This window comes from Colletotrichum fioriniae, assembly GCF_027942845.1.
Source record: "Colletotrichum fioriniae strain IMI 355084 chromosome Unknown scaffold_8, whole genome shotgun sequence".
Taxonomy (NCBI): Eukaryota; Fungi; Ascomycota; class Sordariomycetes; order Glomerellales; family Glomerellaceae; genus Colletotrichum; species Colletotrichum fioriniae.
In genome coordinates this window covers 543761-564812 of record NW_027076844.1, presented here as the reverse complement: position 1 = coordinate 564812, position 21052 = coordinate 543761, and the positions used below count along the sequence as shown (strand labels likewise).

The window sequence follows — 21052 nt, the reverse complement described above, 5'->3', positions numbered from 1 at the left end:
AACGTATGGCGCACTTTAGTCGCATGTCCGGTTCTGTCTGGGAACCGTCAACGAATGAGATGAGACACCTCTATATCACTAGCGTTCGGCCCATAATCGCATACGCCTGCGCAGCATGGTACATTCCTAGACGGCAGGGTTGCCAATGGAGCTTGCAGGCTAATTCGGTAGACCTGCTCGATCGCCTGCAGTACACCTGTGTGCGGCAGATATCTGGAGCCATGAAGTCCACTCCCAATCTTGTTGTCCACAACGAGATGCAAATCGAGCCCATTGACCTCTATCTCAAACGCGTGGGAATGGCGCATCGCGCCCGCAACTTTGACACCGCAGAAGGCCATGCTCTGAAATCCGTACGAGCAAGCTTCCACCCGGCAAACTATCTTTCTCCCACATGAACAGAAATCCGTACCAAGTTCAGTACAACCGCGCCATAGAATTTCGACAATACGTCAAGAACGAGCTTCCTGAGGAAGAAGTGGCCAAGTGGGAGGGTGCTAGACGGGTCATGGAGAAGGACATCAAGCGTTGGACCAAGGTCGTTACACACGAAAAGTTCGCCGAACTTTGGTCGGAATACCAACAACCCGCCTTCGATGGGAAGTCGCAATCATCAGGAGGATTTCCGCGCCACTTCTCGCTCGCACAGAAGGCGGACCGTAGTGGCAAGGTCCTCAGCTACTATCACAACCTGAGCCGGGCTCAGGGTGCCATACTCATTCAGATGCGAACCGGATTCATCGGTTTGAATTCTTTTTTGAGCTTCATGAAGGTATGCGATTCGCCATCGGGTCTTTTTGCCCCGCCTGTCATACCGATGCAGTGTCGCTGACCTCTCCATCATCAGGTGGTGCCATCGCGCCAGTGCCCGTGCGAACAGCATGCGCAAACCGTCGAGCATGTCTTGATACACTGCGAGCTGCTGGCCGAACAGCGGGCACAACTCCGTGACCAGGTTCATCACATGAATCTCGCGACACTGCTCGGGCCCGACGCTCCCGCCACAACGGCCTGGGCTCTCCGTAACATTGACCTTGACCAATTCTCATTCGTCAGGGATCATCTTCAAATTGGCCCGTCCAAGATCCCACAATAATTCTCGTGCCAACAGGCGCATAATCGGGATCTTTTCGGGCCCTCTGGGTGGTTCACATTTAGTGTGAATCTTCGTCCTTGTGAGTTGCAACACCTGCCTTGACATGACGACCTCGCTGACGACTGAGTGCAGTAATAGGATACATTACTACTCAAGCTAGGTCTACATCTTCCGAGTCAGTTCTTATCCTCTCAGTGGTCTTTTTCACTTGTTTGTGTACTCATTCTTCAGGTTCAGTAGGCTAGCTGATCCCCCCTTTCAACCCTTCCACAGCCACAGCCAATGAATCGAGTTCATCACACTCTGCTGCCACAACAGCATTGCTGGGTAGGTCTTATCATCTGAACAAATCAGCAGCATCTAATCGTTTAGCAGTGTGTCGAATAGCTCGAAGTAGTTGTTTGTGTTTGGTTGCCCTGCATTGATTTGGGCCAGGATACCTTTGAGGTTTTCCTGTATGTCGACGATCGAGCTACGGCCCGGTGTATCCGGTTCTTGTAGCAAGGCTTCTAGGCCTATGATCAAGATAGGTATGAGCTTTCCATGAACTCAGTCGAGGGATGAATGATGCTGATAATCTCCAGTTGTTCTTGTTCGAAGAGGGATTTGTCCCCCAGCCACAAGTGGATTGGTAGGCTGGTGGAGGTCGAGATCCTTCAACAACAACCACCACCACCTCGGTTGATTGCTGATGAGTGGTGAGGCTGGTGCCCTGATGTAAGTTTACGATACCAGCGATTCATAATCATCAATCTAACGTATCCTTAACCACAAGGCAAGGCGTGCTCGAATGTAGCTTTCGAGTGAGGAGAAGTCGCTCATGGTGGGCAGTTGGGAGTGTGTAGGGATCAGGGATCAGCAAAGTCACTGTTTGACAGGTATGATATGGAACCGGAATACCATCTCTGTTCTTACTAACTTCGGATTGCCAGATGCGAGTTTAAATACTGCCATCTTCTCGTGGTCCACCGTCCAATTTACGTGAGGTAGGTCAGTAGTATTGTGAACTTGGATCCTTGAAGTAGAGGGGCCGATTTGTCTGAGAGATGAAAATTTGTAGAGTCAAAAGGAGACTTCCTCGCGTCTAGAAGCTCGATTTTAAGCATTTTACCCGCCGTTGGCCCAGTCTCATCAATGGCCCTGCTGGTTCTAGGAACCCTCGGGTGATTTATTCACCATCTTGCCAGAGCCAGATAAGAAACTAGGAGATGACGGATTCCTACCACCCATGACGCTCGGGGCGATCTTGACTTGGATCATTCGCAATCGCCTCGCTCTCACGAGAGGCACTTACAAGCATGAAAATCGAGTTATATCTAGATTTAGTACGTCAATCCTCTCACCAAATATATTTCAGAACTTTCCTTTCTTCTTTGCGCACATGCTTGAATCGATCGTCTTCCTCCTCGATTCTCATATGCTACTGTACGCTCCGCGTCCGGCCAGCCTGCGAGATACCTCCTAAAGCACAGAGCTTTTCAAACTATACGAGATTCGACGTGGGTACTGATGGTTGACAAGCAAGTCCTTAGTTATGCAAGTGTGATCATCTCCATGCTGGAGATCGCCTTGCAGGCCTCCCTTGCTCAGCTAGATAAATCTTCATCTCACCACCCACTCTCAAGACATCGCGCACCTAAAGAGCAACAACCAAGAAAACTCACACGCGGCAACTATGGAACATTTTCCCTTCTCCTTGCCAACAAATTACCATTACAGTCCCTCTACCTTCTTTCCCTGGGTCCCCTTCTCTGCTTCCTCCTCATCAACCCCTCCCACGCCAGCCTCCTTCAGAGCACCAGTCCTCTTCGTCACCGCCAACACGGTAGGCAAGGCGAATACCAGAGCCCCCATGCTCAACCCCCAATTCATCGCAAGCTGCGCCATAGCGCTCGACCGTTGCGCGTTGATCCGCCACGCCATGGCCCCACCCGCCGCCTGGAACGCCTTGTACGCGCCGACCAGCACCGCCGCCCGCCCCGTCGAGTTGGACTGCGCGCCCACGAGCCAGTAGCAATACGACTGCCACAGCGAATCGTAGGCCCCGTATAACACATACAGCACCATGGGTCCGGCGGCCGACGTCGTTGCGCCGCCGTCCGCGCCGTCCGCGCTACCCGGCACGCCCTGTGCGTAGTCGACGTCCTGCACGTGGCCCCGGGCCCGCCGCGCGTCCTGCCACCGCTGGAACCGGTACCCGCCGCCCCAGATGGCCATGCCCGTGACGAATAGGACGGCCCAGCCGAGGCGGGCGCGCCCGGGGCGGTCGAGCGTGGGCAGGTCGAGGAGGAGGCCGATGAGGAGGCCGCCGAGCATCTGGGCGAGCCAGTAGAGGGCGCCGTTGAGGGAACGGGTGCGGAGGGTGAAGGTCATGCCGTTGACTTCGTTTTGCTGGTACGAGTAGAAGACGTTGGCGCAGAAGAAGAGGGGGAGCATGCAGGCGACGCGCCAGGTGCATAGCGTCGTGGTTGTCATGGTCAGGAGACCCTTGGCCCTGACGGCGAAGCCGGAGTTGGGCCCGGAGGCGTGTGAGCGATTGCTAGTCTCCTCCGCTTGGGCTTCCTCCGCCTCGGTCACGGCGCTGAGCTGCGCGAGACGGATGCGCTTCGGGGAGCAGATGAAGAGGCCGAGGCCCCAGCCGAAGAGCATGACGGCCATGAGGGCGATGTAGGTGGCGTCGTTGACGGTGCCGGTGGAGGAGGAGAAGTTTAGGCCAAAGGCGGCGAGGCTGCCGACGCCGCCGCCTAGGTTGAAGATGATCCAGAAGACGGCAATGGCGCGGCCTTTTTGCGACTCGTGGACGTAGGTTGTCATTATGGCGCCCTGGACGATCCAGATAAAGGAGGAGCCGATGCCGAGGATGGCGCCAGAGGCGATGACAAAGGTTCCGTTTGCAGTGTCTTTGGGGTTGATTCTTTTTAGTATTCCTCAGGGAGATAGACGGGATCATAGGGGAGGGGGAAACGTACGGTTGAAGTGTAAGAGACTTCCGCTATAGAGGGCGTAGGTCCAGCCTCCAATGAGAAACGCGACCTTGGGGCCTACGAGAGACAGGATCGGGCCTACGATAAAGAGGGACGCCACGGCCGTTGTGGAGAGGAGGGCGACGGTTGCATTGGCTGCTACTGTTGAGTCGACTTGGCCGGAGCCTCCTAGGCCGGTGAGGGCGTTATACATCTGTGTGTTGGTTTTCTCGTCAGGATTTCATGATCTCTCAGTCTCATGAAAGGAAGTTTACTAACCCCAGGAAGACAGAAGCAGATGAAGCTTATGAGGATGATTCTGGGGGCACACTTTAGCGGGTTGCGACACACGAGGGTAAATTTTGTGTGGGTCCTACTGTGTCCACGGGTTTGAGTACAGCCTCATGAGATTGAAGCTCTTCCCGTCCTCGAGGTCATCCCGAAGGCCGGGTCCAGTGTGTGACGCATCGTCGGGCAGCTCTCGAGGTACCTCGGCAGCCATTGTCGATATCCTAACTCGTTGATGGATAGGATGATGATGTTTCTCCTCGTTCTCTGTGAACCCGAGTTGATTATGTATATCTTATTGCAAGTTGCTTTGATTAATACTCTCCAAGACTTCCGACCATTGCAACATGTCCCTAGCACCCGATACATCCAGAGGCAGCATCGAGATAGAGAAGTAGGCATGAGAACATGGCAACGTTGAAATTGAATATCTGACAGATGCTTGGCTTACCCCGCTCTTCCTATCTTCAAAGGTTTTCCGCCAGAGTACCACATGGCTAGCAAGCTCCCGTCATCTTTTTCTTACAAAAGATAACTTAGTAATAGCTTAATACAGACGAAAGAAGATAAGCTGGGGATCCTCACTCTTCTTCTCCACATTATCCAGTTTTTCTCTTCCACTGGGTTAGAAGGAAACTAAGTGTATCCCACAATTATACTGAGGGGAGGGGAAGGAGTCGGACAATAGTGTGGGTGAGTGCCTGGTCTGAGGACCTGAGGTCGGATTCGTGAAATGTGATTCGTCCATCAACCCCAAAGAGGAGATCAAGGGAAACTGGGTCTGCCCCAGCTTTCTTTATCCGGCGCCACCCGCCGGCACGGTCCTCAACGACAAGGATCTTCCTTGAGGCTCCGCTCCGGCCCTCTTTCTTCTGGCGTCGTTGTATCCGTGCACCCGTGGGATGCCCCGTTGCCGCGCCGATGTCTCCGATGGAACGTGACATCTGGCCTCGGAGGTACGGACAGCACACGGCTCCGATCCAAGGCGGGATGTCGCGGTGTTCCGATCTGACCTTGCATCGAGATCGTTCATGGCCGACGAAATGGTTCAGAAACTGAAATGACGTCTAGTAAAAGTGCTATAATTACCTAGTAGTGAATGAGAAAGTATGCCCTCTTGCGTCGTGGTGACTACAATCCATCCATTACAAATTACCACATTCAAACTTGTCAAAAGCTCGCACAAGATTCGACCGCTACCTGGGACTATTGCCGATGCACCCCGTCAATACTCCATAGCAGAGGGTCACTTTGACATGCGACCACAATGAACGCGACAAGAGAAAAAGAGTTCACGTTCCATGAGGTCCGGCGGGGCTGGAAGGAACGACCTACAACATCGTACATGAAGTGTTGTGGGGGGGGGATATAAACCTTATCGAATTACTAAAAGGAACTATGTGTCATCTCAAGGCCCTGAGTGTGCTTCTTAGACCGGACGGGGTATACGGAGTACTGGAACGTTACTTTGACGCAAAGATTGAATGGAGATCTCATGCAGGCACGGACACGATCTCCCCTCAAGAGGCAGAAATTACAAAAAAGGAGGAATTACTACAAACATTTAGTAAACCAGGTTCATGACTCTTGCTTTCCCCGTGGGGAACATCAACGTCAACTTCAACGTCGCATTTGGAAATCTGCACCCCACAATTTGTGCATTGTTCAATGACACTGAGCTAGTGTAGTTGCAACCTAGCGTCCGTTGAGACCACCCACCCGAGGTGCCGGAGGTGGAAGTGAGGTGGTCCCGTCCCTTCTCGCGCCGCGTCCGGAGCCCTCGGGCCCGGGCACCCTCACCAAAGATCAGAGTGCCGCTCCGTGGGGTAAGTCTTCGTCTGACGTCAAGTCACGGTGCTTTGAAATAAGAGACCGGGTGAGACGCCTAGAAACGGCGAAGAAGCCGGAGTTCTCTAGACCAGGTGTAAGGCTAGACCAGCATCGCGCCTGTAGGATCTGGATAGTTCTATGAAGTAGACATCTTTTGTCTTCAGGTACCCTCCAGACTAAAACGATTTTGGTCCATCCGCTGTCTTCGTCGCATCCCGTAGTAGAAAATACCGACGCTTTCATTGCGTGCCGCCCCTTCGCTACGCCCTCGTATGCAAGCCTCCACGCATGCGCCTCGTCAGATCAGTAACAAGACCACTTCTTATTTCCCGCAAACGTTCCAAATCGTTAGGGCCAGGCATGAAGGCCCTCTGAGACAGGGGGAATTTGCATCATGGCACGGGGTTATATCCTCAACGTATAATTCCCAAGAACAAGTTCAATAGACAGTGTGAGCGTCATTCCATGTACATGCTTGCAAACGGCGGATAAACGCTTCGCAAACCTCCTCAACCCCAACACACACACAACAACCACATGCGCCGGGCCGACGGCAATCTCCAGCCGGTACGGAGTACTGCGTTGCTTCTTCCGCGTCGCCGCTCATTGGTGGGCAAATCTCGACTCTCCTGGGGGGCCGTTTCGGCAAGCGATGCTATTCGCTGATATGCAAAAACGACCCTGTTCGAGATATCCGGGAGGGGGGAACATAAGTACCCTGGGCTCTTTGCGGAAGCGAGATGTGTGTCGGGTTATCAAAGGACGAAAACCTATCGTCTATATCCCCATGATTATGATTGATTCTTTTGTTTTGTTTTGAACGACTAGGGAAGCCCATGTGCTAATGACCATGTCACTGATTTGGGCATTGGAACATCGGATTCTGTGATCCGAAATAGAGGTTTGCCGAGCAAGGGGGAGAGGTCATCCCTGCGCCCCTACTACACGTGGGGAGGTCACGATGAGATTCTGTGCCAGTTGTGAGCCTCAGACTTCCGTCCCTATTCACACAAAGACGTAAAGGTTTCGCACAATGGATTCTATTCAACATCCAAGATCTCAAGCTGGAACAAAGAACATGTACTGCAAATAGCTTCCAGGAACCAACTGAACAAGAACGATGAAGAACGGCACTAGTGATACAAATAGCCCATGTCCTCCAGCTAAAATCTAGTAGCCTCAAATCCCAATCAGCCAAGCATCTCCGAACATTAACACGTGCGCCTCCAAAAAAGGTCAAAATGCGTCAAGGTACCCAAACAACAATGTCCTGCGGCCACACACTCTCCTCCGGCCCAATCGACCGTGACAGCGCGCAGTACCAGCAACAGCCCCAGCCCACCTTCCTCAATGACAGCTGCGCCGCCTGCCACCGCCCCGCAAGCTACACCCAGAACCGCGCGCGGCACGAGGCCGAGCACGCCGTGCTGATGGGTGAGTACATGCGGGCCGACGCCGCCGGCGACGAGGACGGCATCCGGCGTGCTCGGCGCGCCATGCTCGAGCACACGCGGCTGCTGCGCCAGCGGAACTTTACGGTGAGTTTGGTGAGGGAGGAGCCGGGCGGGGATGTTGAGTGGCCTGGCTTGCCTGCTCTGTGAATGACATCGTCGAGGTTATTGGTGATGGTGTGGATGGATGGATAATCTTGGTGGAGGCCGGTCGGGTCAAGAAAAAAGTTGAAATGAAATTGCAGATGGGGGTATAGATACAAAAAAACTTCAAGATGCCCTCTTCAACGAAGTCCCTTTCTTAAACCTCAACAATGAGCTACAAGATGAAAACACTACCCTCCCATAAACGATACGACCTCTAAGTCGAACATCCCTCTCTTCCCATCACCAAGGCGGAGAATGCTTTGGCAACGCCCCAAGCCGCACATCGCTTGGGCCCATGAACTGCGCAACATCCCACGCCGAAGGCACATACGACATCTGACTTTGGTTCTGGTTCGGAGAATCCTGCCGGATCTGCTGCTGGCCAGTGTTCCCCTTCTGCGCCTGCACCTCCTTCTTCGCCTGCGTAAACTCCTTGACCCTCGCCGTGCCCAGCTTGCCGGCCCTTCTCTTGTCCGTGGGACAACGGAGCAGCGGGACCTGAATGACGGCGGAGAAAATGTCCCTGATTTTCTGTTCCGGTTGGTTATGTCGCTTCGCTACCTCTTGAAAGGGAAACATGTTCAGGCAGGTGTCTGCGATATCGACAATGATGTGTTTGGTCGTCGGTTGCGTGTCGGGGACCCTGTTTGCTTGCGGTTTCGAGGCGGTTGCTCCCCCGGCTAGTTTGAATGGTTGGGTGGGCGGCTGTTGCGCAACGTACGCCGGTGTTTGCGGGACCGGCGAAGTAGGTCCGAGATGGAACATGTGTCCCGCTGGCTGTTGGGGAGGAATCCCGGCACCGAGATGCGGTTGTTGTGGGTGGACTGCAAAGTGACCAGCTGGTCCAGCCATTAAAGATTGTTGCAGGAGCGGGTTGTACATGGCTCCAGCCATCGCGTTATGGTACGGGTTAAGTCCCAAGAGGTTTGTCCAAGGCTGTTGCACAGAAGACGGCGGGAGAGGAGCCTGACTCGTGGTGGATGTAGTTGTTCCGTTTGGCAAACCTGAGTTGACTGCCATGTTGGCAGCCTGTTGCCTCAGCCTCGACTCCACACACTGACGGCATGGCGCCTTTGCTCCCGACGCAGGGCGGTCGGCGCAGGCGCCAGTCTGGTTATCCGACGTACCATGAGCAGTGTTGTGAACATCAGCAGTCAACGGATTTGATGCGTGTGTATTTTGCTGAGTATGGGTATGGAATGGGAAGGGGGGGTCATTGGTCTTGGAACTGTGAAGGTCTACCTGCTGATCCAAGAGATCGCAAAGGGCATTCTTCGAGTCCGTCTCGGCCCCAGAATGGCTCAACGCTGGCCCCGACTCAGTTGTCTGGTGAGGGATGATTGTGCCGTCTGCTCCTGATACAGGCATAGAGTTGATCTTGCCCAGGTCAGTGATGCCAGCTAACATGGGAGCTGCGGGAGCTGAGGCAGCCGCGGGTGTCTCCTTTGCAGTCTCAGCGTGGTTCTCGGTCTCTGGTTGCATCTGATTCGGCGTACCTTGTTCTCCTGATACTTGCGCTTGATACACATGAGGTGACGGCATTGTTGACGGCATGGCTGACGGGACCGGTGGGGGGATATCAGCAATCGTTTTGTTGGTTCCGCTCATGCAACCAGGTGCAGATCCATCATTCTTGTCAATCCCGAGCATCGAAGGCGAAATATGTTCGGGAAGTGATTTAGGAGACACTGGTGGCGAGCACTGCGGTCCAGTATACGGTGCAGTCCAGAATGACTCGGAATGACAGGACCTCTCTGGTGTCGGCATGGAGCATCCTCTCATCGGGTCCACATCCGGTAAACGGGTCGTGGGCGAGTGATCGACCATCCCCGTGCTTCCCCGTCTTTCCGGCTGGGAGATCAGCTTGGCGGGCTCGGACGGCTGATTGTTGTTGATGGGGGCGGGTGGCTCCGCCGCCGGTGAGTCTGTGGTGGAATGTGGCGTGACCGGCTGATAGCCACCAATCTTTCTCTTCTTGACGGGATTGGAAGATACGAATTGGACGTCGTCGTCCTCTCGTTTCGCTGGTATCACAGGTTGTGGGTATGGTGCAAGCCCTGTTGGATAGACTGGGGGAAACATGCCCAGATAGTGGTGGGAGCTTTCCATATCGATGAGAGAGTGACAGTGATAGAGGGGAAAAGAGGGAGAGATGGGTGTGTCTTGCTGATGCGGGAGCGGGAGCGGATGCAACATCGATGAGATGGAGGAACGCCGCTAGCTGATAAGAAAACGGCCAAGCATCCATATTTGAACTCTGTGCCAACCAACAACGGCCTCTGCTGGGTACATGTTGGAATTGACGGGGGCAGGTGAGCACACCCAGTAACAGTGAGCCATGAACAGCAAAGAAGGAAGCCAAGAGAAGAGTGTTGGCATGTTGCACAGTTTGCCTTTGAGTCGTTTTCTTTGGTACGGTGGGATTCCAGCCTGGTGTGCCTGGCAAGAAGAAGAGGAAAATCACAACGTTTTGCGTACTGTGACAAGCACCTTGATGCAACTTTTCTCGGGTCCAGGATGCAGATTGCCACTTGGCAGGGAAGGCGGCATGAGGTGACCAAGTGAGTACGTTGACTATAAGGAGGTGTGCAGAGTTGCCAGTGTTCTCAGCAATGTGGCCCATCACCGAAAGACCTAGAGACTCCGGTTTTGAGTCTACCGCTTGTCTAAAGAGTTGCAAGCTCGGACAATGAAAGCGGCCGGGATGGTTCTGATCTGAGGCACTTGCTCCCTTGTCTAGTCATGGACTCATCTAGTGTCTTCATGGCCTTATCAAGGCAGGGGTCAATGGCGCTGATTGAAATAGGCTGCACATGACAAGACATCATCAAGCCTGGCCTACATAACAGTGTGATTTGCTTCAAATTGGGACGAACCTGAACAGAATACCGCATCGCAATGAAAAGTGCTCATTCGGTTTAAGAATGGTGTTGATGAAGAGGAGCATCTGAGTACACTGAGGTACAGAGCACCTCAGTTCATGAAACTGAGGTGAGTGAGCACCGTAGGCCCCACCATAGCTCCAAGCTACCCGCCTTGCTTTGATTGGCCATAGATTGGAACAGTCAGCATGTGGCTTGACTCCCTGCCTCAGCCTCTTGTCGTGTTAAGCTCCCGTTCAGTCTGTGGACCATGCCTTCCCCACATCGCGGGGCAGCCTCAAGGCAGCTTCACCTCCACCACAGACACCCTACCCGAGCAACATACTCCCCATCTGCAACTGCACCTGCAGCACCAACAGCAAGCGCCACGGCCTTCAAAACGTACACCAAGCAACAGGGCCTCGATTCAAATCGTCTCTCCTTTCGCCGTCTCATATGGTCTCAACAATCGAGTAGAAAATCCGATATCCTGTGGCGACGGCCAGAGAATCGTCAGCCATGGCTTCCTCCGACGTAAACCCGCTCATTTCGAACCAAAAGTCCTCGGAGCTTCAGGCAGTCCTCCATCCTTTGGTCCTCCTTACCATATCCGACTATATTACCCGTCATACTCTGCGGTCGCAGCAAGGACCCATTGTGGGCGCCCTTCTCGGCCAGCAGAATGGTCGCGAGATTACCGTCGAACATGCGTTTGATTGTCACACGATACCAAAACCAGAGGTAGAAGGAGGCTACCTTCTGGATACAGGGCGCTTCGGCGCAAGACTAGAGCAGAGTAAGCTCAGCTGTTCCTTATTTTCTATGCTTTCGTTGGACTGACACGCCCCAAGTGAAGACAGTACACAAGGACCGAAGCCTAGACCTGGTTGGCTGGTACACTCTGCTCGCAGTGACAGGTCCGACACCTACTGTCCTCCCGATCCACCACCAGCTCCTCTCCGAATTCAACGAGTCGGCCCTCCTCCTCGGTTTCCACCCCGAAGAAGTCTTTACTCATTCCGTGGGTGGCAAGCTGCCCATGACCATCTACGAATCCAACTATGAGGTCGACGACCCGAGAGCTGCCGAGGCGGAGGGCGAGGACAAGAAGATGGACGACGGGGAATCCAAGCTCAAGCTGCGCTTCCGCGAGCTGCCCTACACGGTCGAGACAGGCGAGGCTGAGATGATTAGCATGGACCATGTCGCGCGCGGTGCCGGCAACGCGACCGCCGTCGAGGCTCCAAAGGAGACTGCCAAGCCCAAGGTCCAGCTCGTTGAGTCGGGCAGTAAGCGCCGCGTCGTCGTTGCCGACAGCGCAGACGGGGACGACGCAGAGACTCAGCTGTCCCCAGAAGAGGAAGAGATGGTGGCCGCCCTCACGGCCAAGGCAAACGCCGTCAAGATGCTTCAGGGCCGCATCCGCCTCATCACAACCTACCTCGAACGCCTGCCGGCCGAACCCCTTGCCGGGGCGGAACAAACCGACGCCGCCTCCACCACCACAGACGCGCAAACTACGCCATCTCACACAATCCTCCGCCAGATCCAGGCCCTCGTGAACCGGCTAGATCTTGTCGTTCCCTCTGACGCGGAGGGCTTCGAAAAGGAGGTGCTCTGCGAGGAGAACGAGGTGGCCATTACGTCACGTCTCAACGACCTCATGCAGAGTATCAGTGGCATGCGCGACCTGGGCAAGAAGTTCAGCATCGCCGAGCTCGCACGTGTCAGGAACCGCGGCGGTGCGGCGGCGGCCGACTTTTCTAGCTTCGGTCCTTCTGGCTTCAACCTCCCGGGTGCGGGAGACATTATGATGTAGAAGTGGGGTTAACGATGCCTGATCAGCGGAGTGAAGAGTCTTTTTTGGCGGCGGTTGCGCGCATCATCAGCCTATCTGGGATTCATGGGGAGGCGTTCCGGGGATAATGTAGACATGACGACACTTGCGAGGGGCATAAATAGACCCCGAAAAAAATACAAAACTCCTTTGGTCCAGATACACCGTTGTCAGTGGGCTTCTTGAAGCATCATAGATCAATTCTCATGAGGCCCAAGTATTGATCCATGTACAGCCCCGGTTTGGAGGTGAATACTGCCTTGTTAACGGGATCATCCTGAGCCTCCCAGCGTTCAACTACAATCTCCGCCGCTGACACCTTCCCACATCCACGTCCCTTCCTTAGGTTCCTTGACTTCCCTCCCCCACGCATCCTAAGGGAACATATGCCCCCCTTCATTTCGATTCTCTTGCGTGACTTTTTTTTCTTTTCATATATGTCATAATATCATTCATCATCTTGAAATTGTCATGTTCTCCGTTTTTTATTCTCAGCCTGCAGACTACCTATGCTCTTACCTCTTTTTGTCCCAGTAAAGCCAAGGAAACGGAATAAACCCAAAAGCCCTCTGTACTCTCTAAGTAGGTATCAACTTCGTCATCATGACAACCTCATCAAACTATCCAACGCTTGCTTTCCATAAGAGAAGAAAAAGAAGTAGAAAGAAAGGAATCTATGGTACTATCTATAATCAAACCCGCATACTTGTAAACCCAGAACCCTCCCAAAAAGAGAATTTACGCAGCAAGAGAAAAAGGCGCTACATCTCAAGCCTCAATAACAACCTTGAGCACAAGCTTTCCCTCGTCATCAAACGTCCGACTCGCAAGCTCAAAAGCCTTTGACGCGTTCTGCAAACCCTTGAACCGGTGCGTAACCATATCATCTAAAGGCGGAAGCCCGCCGTTGCCCTTGGCGCAGAGAAGACGGACGCCCGTCGGGTAGGTATTTGCGTACCGGAAGATGCCCAGGATATCAATCTCCCGCAGGTGCGCGACGGACAGGGGCAGAGTCTGCACGGGGGTGCCCATGCCGACCATGATGACTTTCCCGCCGGGCCGCGTGGCGTATAGGCTGGTGTGCATGCAGACCTCCTTTCCGGTGCACTCGAACGTGACGTCGACGCCGTCGTCTTCGGCGTCCGAGTCGACGAGTTCTTCGGGGACCTTTGTGAGGGCCAGAATCTCGACGGCGAGCGATTTTGCGCCGTCAAATTTGCTCTGGACGCTCTGAACGGAGAAGATGCTCGCGGGGGTCATGACGCCCGGGTCGGCTGGCGTCGAGGTGCCCGAGTTGGTCTTGACGACGTGGCCGTGGGTGGCGAAGCCCTTTTCGACGGCGTAGTTGACGCGGCCGGCGTCGACGTCGGTGATTGTGACTTCGGAGCAGCCAGCTTGCCGCGCCATGGCGGCCGTCAGGAGCCCGACGGTCCCTGCGCCGATAACCAGGGCCGTCGAGCCGGGCTCTGGGGCGGCTCTGTTGACGGCGTGGATGGCGACGGAGAGCGGCTCGAGGAGGGCGGCCGCCTCATAGGAGACGTGGTCGGGGATCTTGTGGCACCACGCCGCCGGGTGGTTGATCCGTTCCTGGAGGGTTCCCTGGTAATGGGGCACGCTCTTTGCGCTGGACCGGAACTTCATCTTCTTGCAGAGGTTGTATCTGCCTTTGCGGCAGATAGTGCACTGCCCGCAGGGGACGCCGACCTCGAGAGCGACGCGGTCACCCAGCTTGAAGCCTGTGACCTGGGGCCCGATGGAGACAACCTCTCCCGAAGATTCGTGGCCTAGGGAGAGAGGATGACACGCGCAGAGGTCGCCGTTGGCGAACTTCTTGTAGTAGCTGACATCAGACCCACAGATACCGGTCCGCTTGATGGCGATCTGCAGCTCCCCGGCAGCCGGTTCTTCAATGCTCCTCGTCTCCTAAGGGGTACGAGTGTCGTTAGAATTAACATATCCAAGGCGGGGCGGCTTTTGACACATTCAGGTGTAGGGATGCAACAGGATCAACGTGGGGGGAGCCTTCGTGTGACGAACAAGCCCACATTCTCCACGTCACAATCCATGACCATGAACCCAAGAAGTTGAACTTACCAATCGCAAATCCCGAGGACCATACAAGACTGACGCAGTGACCGAACAAGACTTTGACTTGTAGACGGGTAGGTGCATTGGTGCCATCTCACCCGTTGCGACTGGGGCCATGATGGAAGCTGGATGACGCCGGCGGCGTGGGGTGAAGCGTGGGATGATGGGTTAGGGTGTCAAAGGGGGCTTGGCCTAACTTCCTAATAGGGAGGGCTCGATGAGTGGGATTGGCCCAAGTGCCGGATGAGGGGTGCCGACAACACAAAATATGCTGAAAAACACGAGGGCGAGGGTCCTGGGAATGAGGGACGGGAGGGGACCGGCGCGGGGTGTCTCGAGGACTGATAGGTTCGCTTTGGTATTTGGAGTTTGGGGGTAATGGGGGGGCCACAAGAGGATAGACAGGGTTATTTCGTGGGATGAAGATGTAAAGAACCCAAGCTACTATGATTCCCGTGCGAAGATGGAGGTGAGCAAAATAGGTTATCACTTGACAGAATGGAATGATAACCGAAAGAGCAGGAGACTCGAGATAAAGGGAATTACGAAGAAACTTTGGCGCGAGGGACCGTTGCTCCCCACCACCCCTTAAATAGGCTTGCGTGCTTTCCTGGCCCCCGGACACTCTCAACGTCCTGGTGAATGATGCTCATGGTGGTGTCAATCGGTGATAGACCAAGTTGCAAGGGGCTATCTTGGGTGAATGGGGAGACGGATGGACAACGGGCCATGAGCATACCTATCGAGGGTGACCATGATGGGGAGAGTTGGCCAAGTTTCGCCCAACCAAACATCGACCAGTTATCGGAGCCAAGCTAACAGCTTCGTACATGTAATCTCGGGAAATCATATGCAAGAGACATCAAGCGACGGAGCCACCTCAGCGTTCGGCAGCAGCACAAACCTTGGCCGGTATCGTACTGGCTTGCGAGACGAAGAGATGAAAGGAGTTAGGATAGGGAGGGATAGGGAATACCGGGCGGTAGTGTACATGGTTCGGCAAGGAACGAAGCACGTCGGGTCAGGACGTGTCCGCATTTGGGCAGCAGCTGTACGCACTGGGCGTGAAATCGTCGTGGCATTGGTTGACGATGCTGGACGGATGGAAAACGGGACGGCGGATGGAAGTAACTTTTCGCCTTTTGCGGTGACTAGGCAGGGCCCTGTTGAGCCACTTCCGAAACTCTCCAAGCATGGCACAGATGGAGGGGCTCAATGAGCAAATGGGGAACTAGCGGCTGGTGATGGGACGGCCTGGATGGCATCAGTGCGGTGACAGATATCGGCATGCATGGGGCTTCGACATGATAGTCATAGACGCAGTGCCTCGCCTGCATGTGTCGCAGGTTGCGGTGACAGGCTATACCTGTCTCGGGTCGTGATGCTAGTCAGAAGCCTGAAGGTAAAGGGAGCGAGTACGAAAGACATGACGATGGCGAATCGCGAGAGGGAAAAACATAGGTAGGTATTGCCTCTCTTTCTCTCTGTCTCTCGCTCTCTGTGGAACGGCCGCATGCGAGGACTGGGATATTGAGCCAAGTGGACAGTTAAGGTATGGTCAGTGAGGTACCCGGGAGTGAGGGCCCTGAACAGGATGGACGATGACAGGGGTCAATGGGAGGGGGTAGGGAGGGAGGGAGAGCCGGGAGGGGGGGCAGTTGTTGCAACGGGGATGCATGGCTCTTGGTGGAGGGTAGGAAATGAGGAGGTGTGGTGAACAAGGAAGATGCCGTGGGCAAAACTACTCTGTCTGCGTCTGTATCCGTACCATGATCTTGCGTGCAAGGGTTCCGAGGGATAGATGGGACGGGACAATCGCGGATGAATTGCGACAGATGATGGACAATGAGCTCAAGATGAGGCGATGAATGCCCTGGTTGAATGTGCCAGAGTTGCAGGAAGAATGGATATGGAGATAGACGGTGAGAAAGAGGAGAACTCTGACTAGGGCAGGGTACTGAGAAACGACGTAGTTGGCTAGTCGAAGTTGGAGTTCCGCACGAGATTCGCAACGAAGCAACGATTCGTGGCCCTCATTGAATGCGTAGAATCCTCCCAGGGGGGTCCAGTCGGATACTCGGCCGTCGAAGGGTTGAGATTCTTTGTGGCCAATGGGGCGAGCTGTTCCATCAATATACGTTCAGTGCAATTTGATTGAGTAAAGAGGTAAGGTAAGGGCTAAGTGATTTGTCCATTTGGTGGTTAGAACTGAAGGAGAGCAGGCAGAATGTCGTAAACTTCAAGTTTGCATCGATAGGAGCAGAAAAAGGTGTGATCAAGTCCAAGATACTCTTTACATACGACGTAGCGAGGAAGTATTGCGGAGAAATCAAAAGATTGACTTTTTAGGTTTCCTTCTTGCCTCTCACGATCCTTGATTGCCTTTCTTCCAAGTTTCGCACTTTCTGTTTACTGTATAACTTAGGGAGGAGTGGTTTTTTTTTGGGTTGTAGGAAATGAAGGTTCGGATAAGGCACATTCATGATTTCCTTCAAATTACATAATCACGTAATAGTTCGGATGGCGGGGTGTCATGGTAGGTAGGGACCTTCCTTGTTTACTTACATCGTCTAGAGAGTACTCCATACGGAGTAGGTCTTTCCTTTCCTCTGCTGCACATAAACTGTGCCGCTCGACTTCATCCGTCCGTACTTCAACACCTTCGGTTCCCCTTGACGACACGTTTTGCCATTCTAACAAACCTCTCGTCTTGAAATGGAGCGAATTTGCATCTTTGGGACCTTGAACCTCTCTCCCTCCGCGGCCGCATACGCGCGGCGCTGCATGGTTGTTGCCGCCTGCATCCCATCGTCTTGGCTGAACCACCCTATCAACCAGCCGTCGGATACGTTCTAGAATTGGAGCCACCGCCCTACACCAGCTTCGGTGCTCAAGGCCGCCCATCCTTCGTCACTTTCTTGTGGCATATGCTGTACGGCACGGCAGAGCATCTATCTTGCCCTGTCCTGGCCGACGGTGGCGCACATCCCGTTCGTTCCGCGGAATGAGGACGCTATCGGTCGTTGGAGGCCATCGCCCGTCCCGAGCTAGCGAAGCGTCATGGTTCGATGTCGCGAACCATTTCCTACGTCGATCGCTTGAGATGACCAGCAACTTATCAGCTAGAGATACACTGCTAAGCGGCCTCTGTTGAACAACTGCTCTTTCTTGCCATGGAGACGGAAACATCACTCTTGCGCCTTGCTTACGGTCGAAGAAACCTACCGAACGCCAGGTCTCTTCACAGAGCTCATAACCTCACATTGAGCTGCGCACTCATTCCTGCACGTAAGGGCCCGCTGTGATGGTATGCCCTCCAGGTCCCTGGCCGCGGCGGCAAAGACCCCCCGGCGGATTCCTCTGAGGGGAGGGATATGGAACGAAAGCCCCATCTGTTGGACCCCGGCTCAGTTGATGGGGCCTTCAAGGGCCTTACCTACACCTATCCTTGCAACAATGATTCTTAGCAACAAACGACGGCACAAGAACACGATGCCGAGGCTCTAACCGGCCGAACCAGATCATGTCGGAAGCAATTCGTCCTCCAAGAAGTCAACGCTTCCTCGAACAGTTCCGTGCAAGGCCTTCTCATTGTGACGCCTTCGTGGCCAGAAATCATCCCTCGGACCTCAACTTCAGTTTGGCATATCTCCATCGATCAAAGCCTATGCAACAGCACATAGTGCAGGCACTGCGACTGTAGCACCTTTATTTGCTTTCTGCCAGCACTCAGGTCGGTCTTCGCCAACCTGGTCAAGTGGCTAGGTCCAAGTTCTCCAGAGAGCGTGGGCCGACGGATGGTATGCGGACACACTGCATGCGCACCTCCATTTTACCGGTCCTATAGCGAGGCGCTGCGCATGGCTGGCCCTGACCCCAGCCCTTGTAAGTCCTCGAAAGCCCACAGCTGCAACTCATGAATGGCCGTACCTTATCCTGATCCGCAACTTCTGACGCATCCGCAGTCGGCATGCAAAACCCTGCCCGGATTTCTGCTATTGCACTCATTTGTCAAGTCAGACTAAGGATACAGACTGCGGCCTTCTAACTTGCTCACGCTATATTGCCCTAACAGCGAAGCATCTGCAAAACAAGAGCTGGCATGTCACAATTTTCCGACAATGTAGGTGGCAATGCCGCCTATTTTGATATGGCGTAGTAATTGAAGCACAGTGCCTGGCTAAGCCTCGCCTGGCCAAAAACTCATGGGTGCTGGATAAAGTCGTTTGAAGCCGATCGATTCGAGCTCAATGCCGCTCGTACACATTTCCGTACACGGACGCGGAAACTGCCCATCCTGATGGCAAGGACCAGTGTGAGATATCAATGTCATCTTTTGCGCTTCGCAAGCTCAGAGACACATTCAAGAGCTGATCACCCGGTTACTGTTTCTGTCGATAGAACCAGCATGTACGGCGCCCGCATCTCTGATGCGCGCAAGATGTTTGAAGAAACACCCACTACTCTACTCAACCCCAAACGAGTGATCTCCAAGTGCACTATTACACGGAGAGCCTGAGCCGACAACGCAACCCTCAACACGGCAAGATCTACTCCTCTGCCGTTAGACAGATGCGGAATGAATCAGGAGCTGGTTTGCCTGACGACTCAGTCAGTGCTTAGTATTGAAAGAGTCAAGAATCTCGCGTATCCGCAACCGCAAGCTGCTTGGATATCACATTCAATGGCAACCAGCAGATACTCAGTCCCAAACAAAAATTGGAGACGATTTTCCAATTTGGAGAAACCCTGCATGCTCACGCAATCGGAACGCATGGCATCACCCAGGGCCCATGCAAAGGAGTGTCGAGTGGAGCTCTTCGTCATGTCTACCTGAAGAGAAGCCATGCGCGAGGCCTTACCTGGGTTTATGTGATACTGATGAGCATGCCGTCCCCTTATCGGTATGCGAAAGGAGTAAAGGGACGCCCGTCACGTCATCCTATAGGAGGGTGTTTGTTTAATGATGTCGCCGAAGACGAGCGTGAGCAGGTCCTAGGACGAATGTCTCGTCAGGTCTCTGATATCACCAGCGACAGCAGCGACAACAAGCAGCACGGTTCACGGAATTGTTGTCCGGTCTACCAATGAACGGTGTTGACACATCTGGAGCCAAGATTCTTTCCTTTTTAGCTGCAGGGAATTGAAGCCATTGCAGTACTGACGACGAAGGCCACTTTCCAGCGGAGCCTGAAATCATTCCATCACTGGCGATTTTCTCCAGACTTCGGACTTCAGCTCCAAGGCAGATGTTTAGCTATTGACACCTGCCGAAGTAGTTGCCGAGTAATGAACTTGTGTCCTGACGGCTATTGACCTTGATGGAACTTTTCCATCCCAAAAGCCGGATGGGACGATTGGGGAAGCATAGCACGATGCGACCTCACTAGGCCACGGGCTCTCCGCAGGTACATCGTCTGCCTAGGCATGTCAGCGAGTGTATCTACCGGATCTCTGGAATCGAGTAAAACACTTCTCGCATCGCTGACGGAAATGCGAGATGAATTAGAAAGAGAAAACTGGCTGACGCATCCGTTCCAGAAACCGACGCTGACAGCGTCTGCTAGGCCACTCGAACTTGCGAAGTACTTGAGTGAAGAGAAGAGTCTAGCCAGGCTGACAACGCGGAAACGAGGGCTGAGAAGTACCGGCAACAGCATGAGCTAAAAAGCAATATGTGTTCCGATCAGCTGCATTCAGCTTCCTCGGCATGCTTTTAAAGTTCCAACGGCCAACGACGTTGCATGGGATACGGCGATGACACGACACATTCAAGACATTTCTCAGACCGCTGGAAAGGGCTTCATCAGCCAATCCAGGGCCTTCGATGCCAGACGGTGGGTGATTCGCTCGCTGAGAAGCAATTGTCAGAAAAGAGACACAAGCAAAATTTCTTGTATCAAAGGTCGTGGATGGTGCGAGGAAGAGGGGAGCAAAAAAAAATTAAAAAATTCCAATAGGCGTCCGGGTGCGGTGCCAGTACCTACCTTTGAACAGAACACCATCAAATCGAAGACATCTTACCTGCAGCCACCGCCTCAGTCGTCGCTCAATTACCTTATACCAACGAACGACATGTGAATCTTGCCCCCTTTCCCCAGTGTGAAGCTAGCATGTGCATTTCAGTCATTATGGCGCCCACCAAGCAGCTGCGAATATACCTGCTCCTCGGCCGTACTATAATAGAAACTCTCCTACACCCACACTACATATACGCATCCGCATCCCGCATCCGCGTAACTCACCGGTCGTATAATATAGCCTGCCTTCCATACCTTGACTCACACCTCACCGCCAATCGACCAAACCCAAGCCAAGCCAAGTCAACAGACGGCAAACGTCCATCCTTCGGACAATGGGCAGGCAAAATTATCAACTTCCCGAAGCCGAAACCGGAGTGAGTTGGATTTGATCATTGAGTCAGTGGGTGAGGGGGATGGAGGAATGGAGGAGGAGGGGGGGGGGACACGACATCTGCCGTGCATGTCCCA

General features: G+C 53.8%; 5 protein-coding genes across 5 annotated transcripts; 2 read left to right on the top strand and 3 right to left on the bottom strand.

The window, feature by feature from the left end:
- Positions 1-2809: 2809 nt before the first annotated feature.
- Positions 2810-4273, bottom strand: N0V96_006966 (uncharacterized protein; the record flags this gene model as incomplete). The annotated part of the gene is made up of 2 exons (XM_053192433.2): positions 2810-3996; positions 4066-4273. The coding sequence occupies 2 exons, from the start codon at positions 4271-4273 to the stop codon at positions 2810-2812; spliced, it is 1395 nt and encodes a 464-aa protein (XP_053050197.2).
- A 3145-nt stretch (positions 4274-7418) lies between these two features.
- N0V96_006965 (uncharacterized protein) lies at positions 7419-7778 on the top strand (the record flags this gene model as incomplete). The annotated part of the gene is made up of 1 exon (XM_053192432.1): positions 7419-7778. The coding sequence occupies one exon, from the start codon at positions 7419-7421 to the stop codon at positions 7776-7778; it is 360 nt and encodes a 119-aa protein (XP_053050196.1).
- Positions 7779-8015: 237 nt separating this feature from the next.
- Positions 8016-9317, bottom strand: N0V96_006964 (uncharacterized protein; the record flags this gene model as incomplete). The annotated part of the gene is made up of 1 exon (XM_053192431.2): positions 8016-9317. One exon carries the CDS (start codon positions 9315-9317, stop codon positions 8016-8018), a length of 1302 nt encoding a protein of 433 aa, XP_053050195.2.
- Positions 9318-11155: 1838 nt separating this feature from the next.
- N0V96_006963 (uncharacterized protein) lies at positions 11156-12455 on the top strand (the record flags this gene model as incomplete). The annotated part of the gene is made up of 2 exons (XM_065757875.1): positions 11156-11432; positions 11488-12455. The coding sequence occupies 2 exons, from the start codon at positions 11156-11158 to the stop codon at positions 12453-12455; spliced, it is 1245 nt and encodes a 414-aa protein (XP_065613398.1).
- Positions 12456-13241: 786 nt separating this feature from the next.
- Positions 13242-14654, bottom strand: N0V96_006962 (uncharacterized protein; the record flags this gene model as incomplete). The annotated part of the gene is made up of 2 exons (XM_053192429.2): positions 13242-14396; positions 14568-14654. 2 exons carry the CDS (start codon positions 14652-14654, stop codon positions 13242-13244), a joined length of 1242 nt encoding a protein of 413 aa, XP_053050193.2.
- Between the last annotated feature and the right edge of the window lie 6398 nt (positions 14655-21052).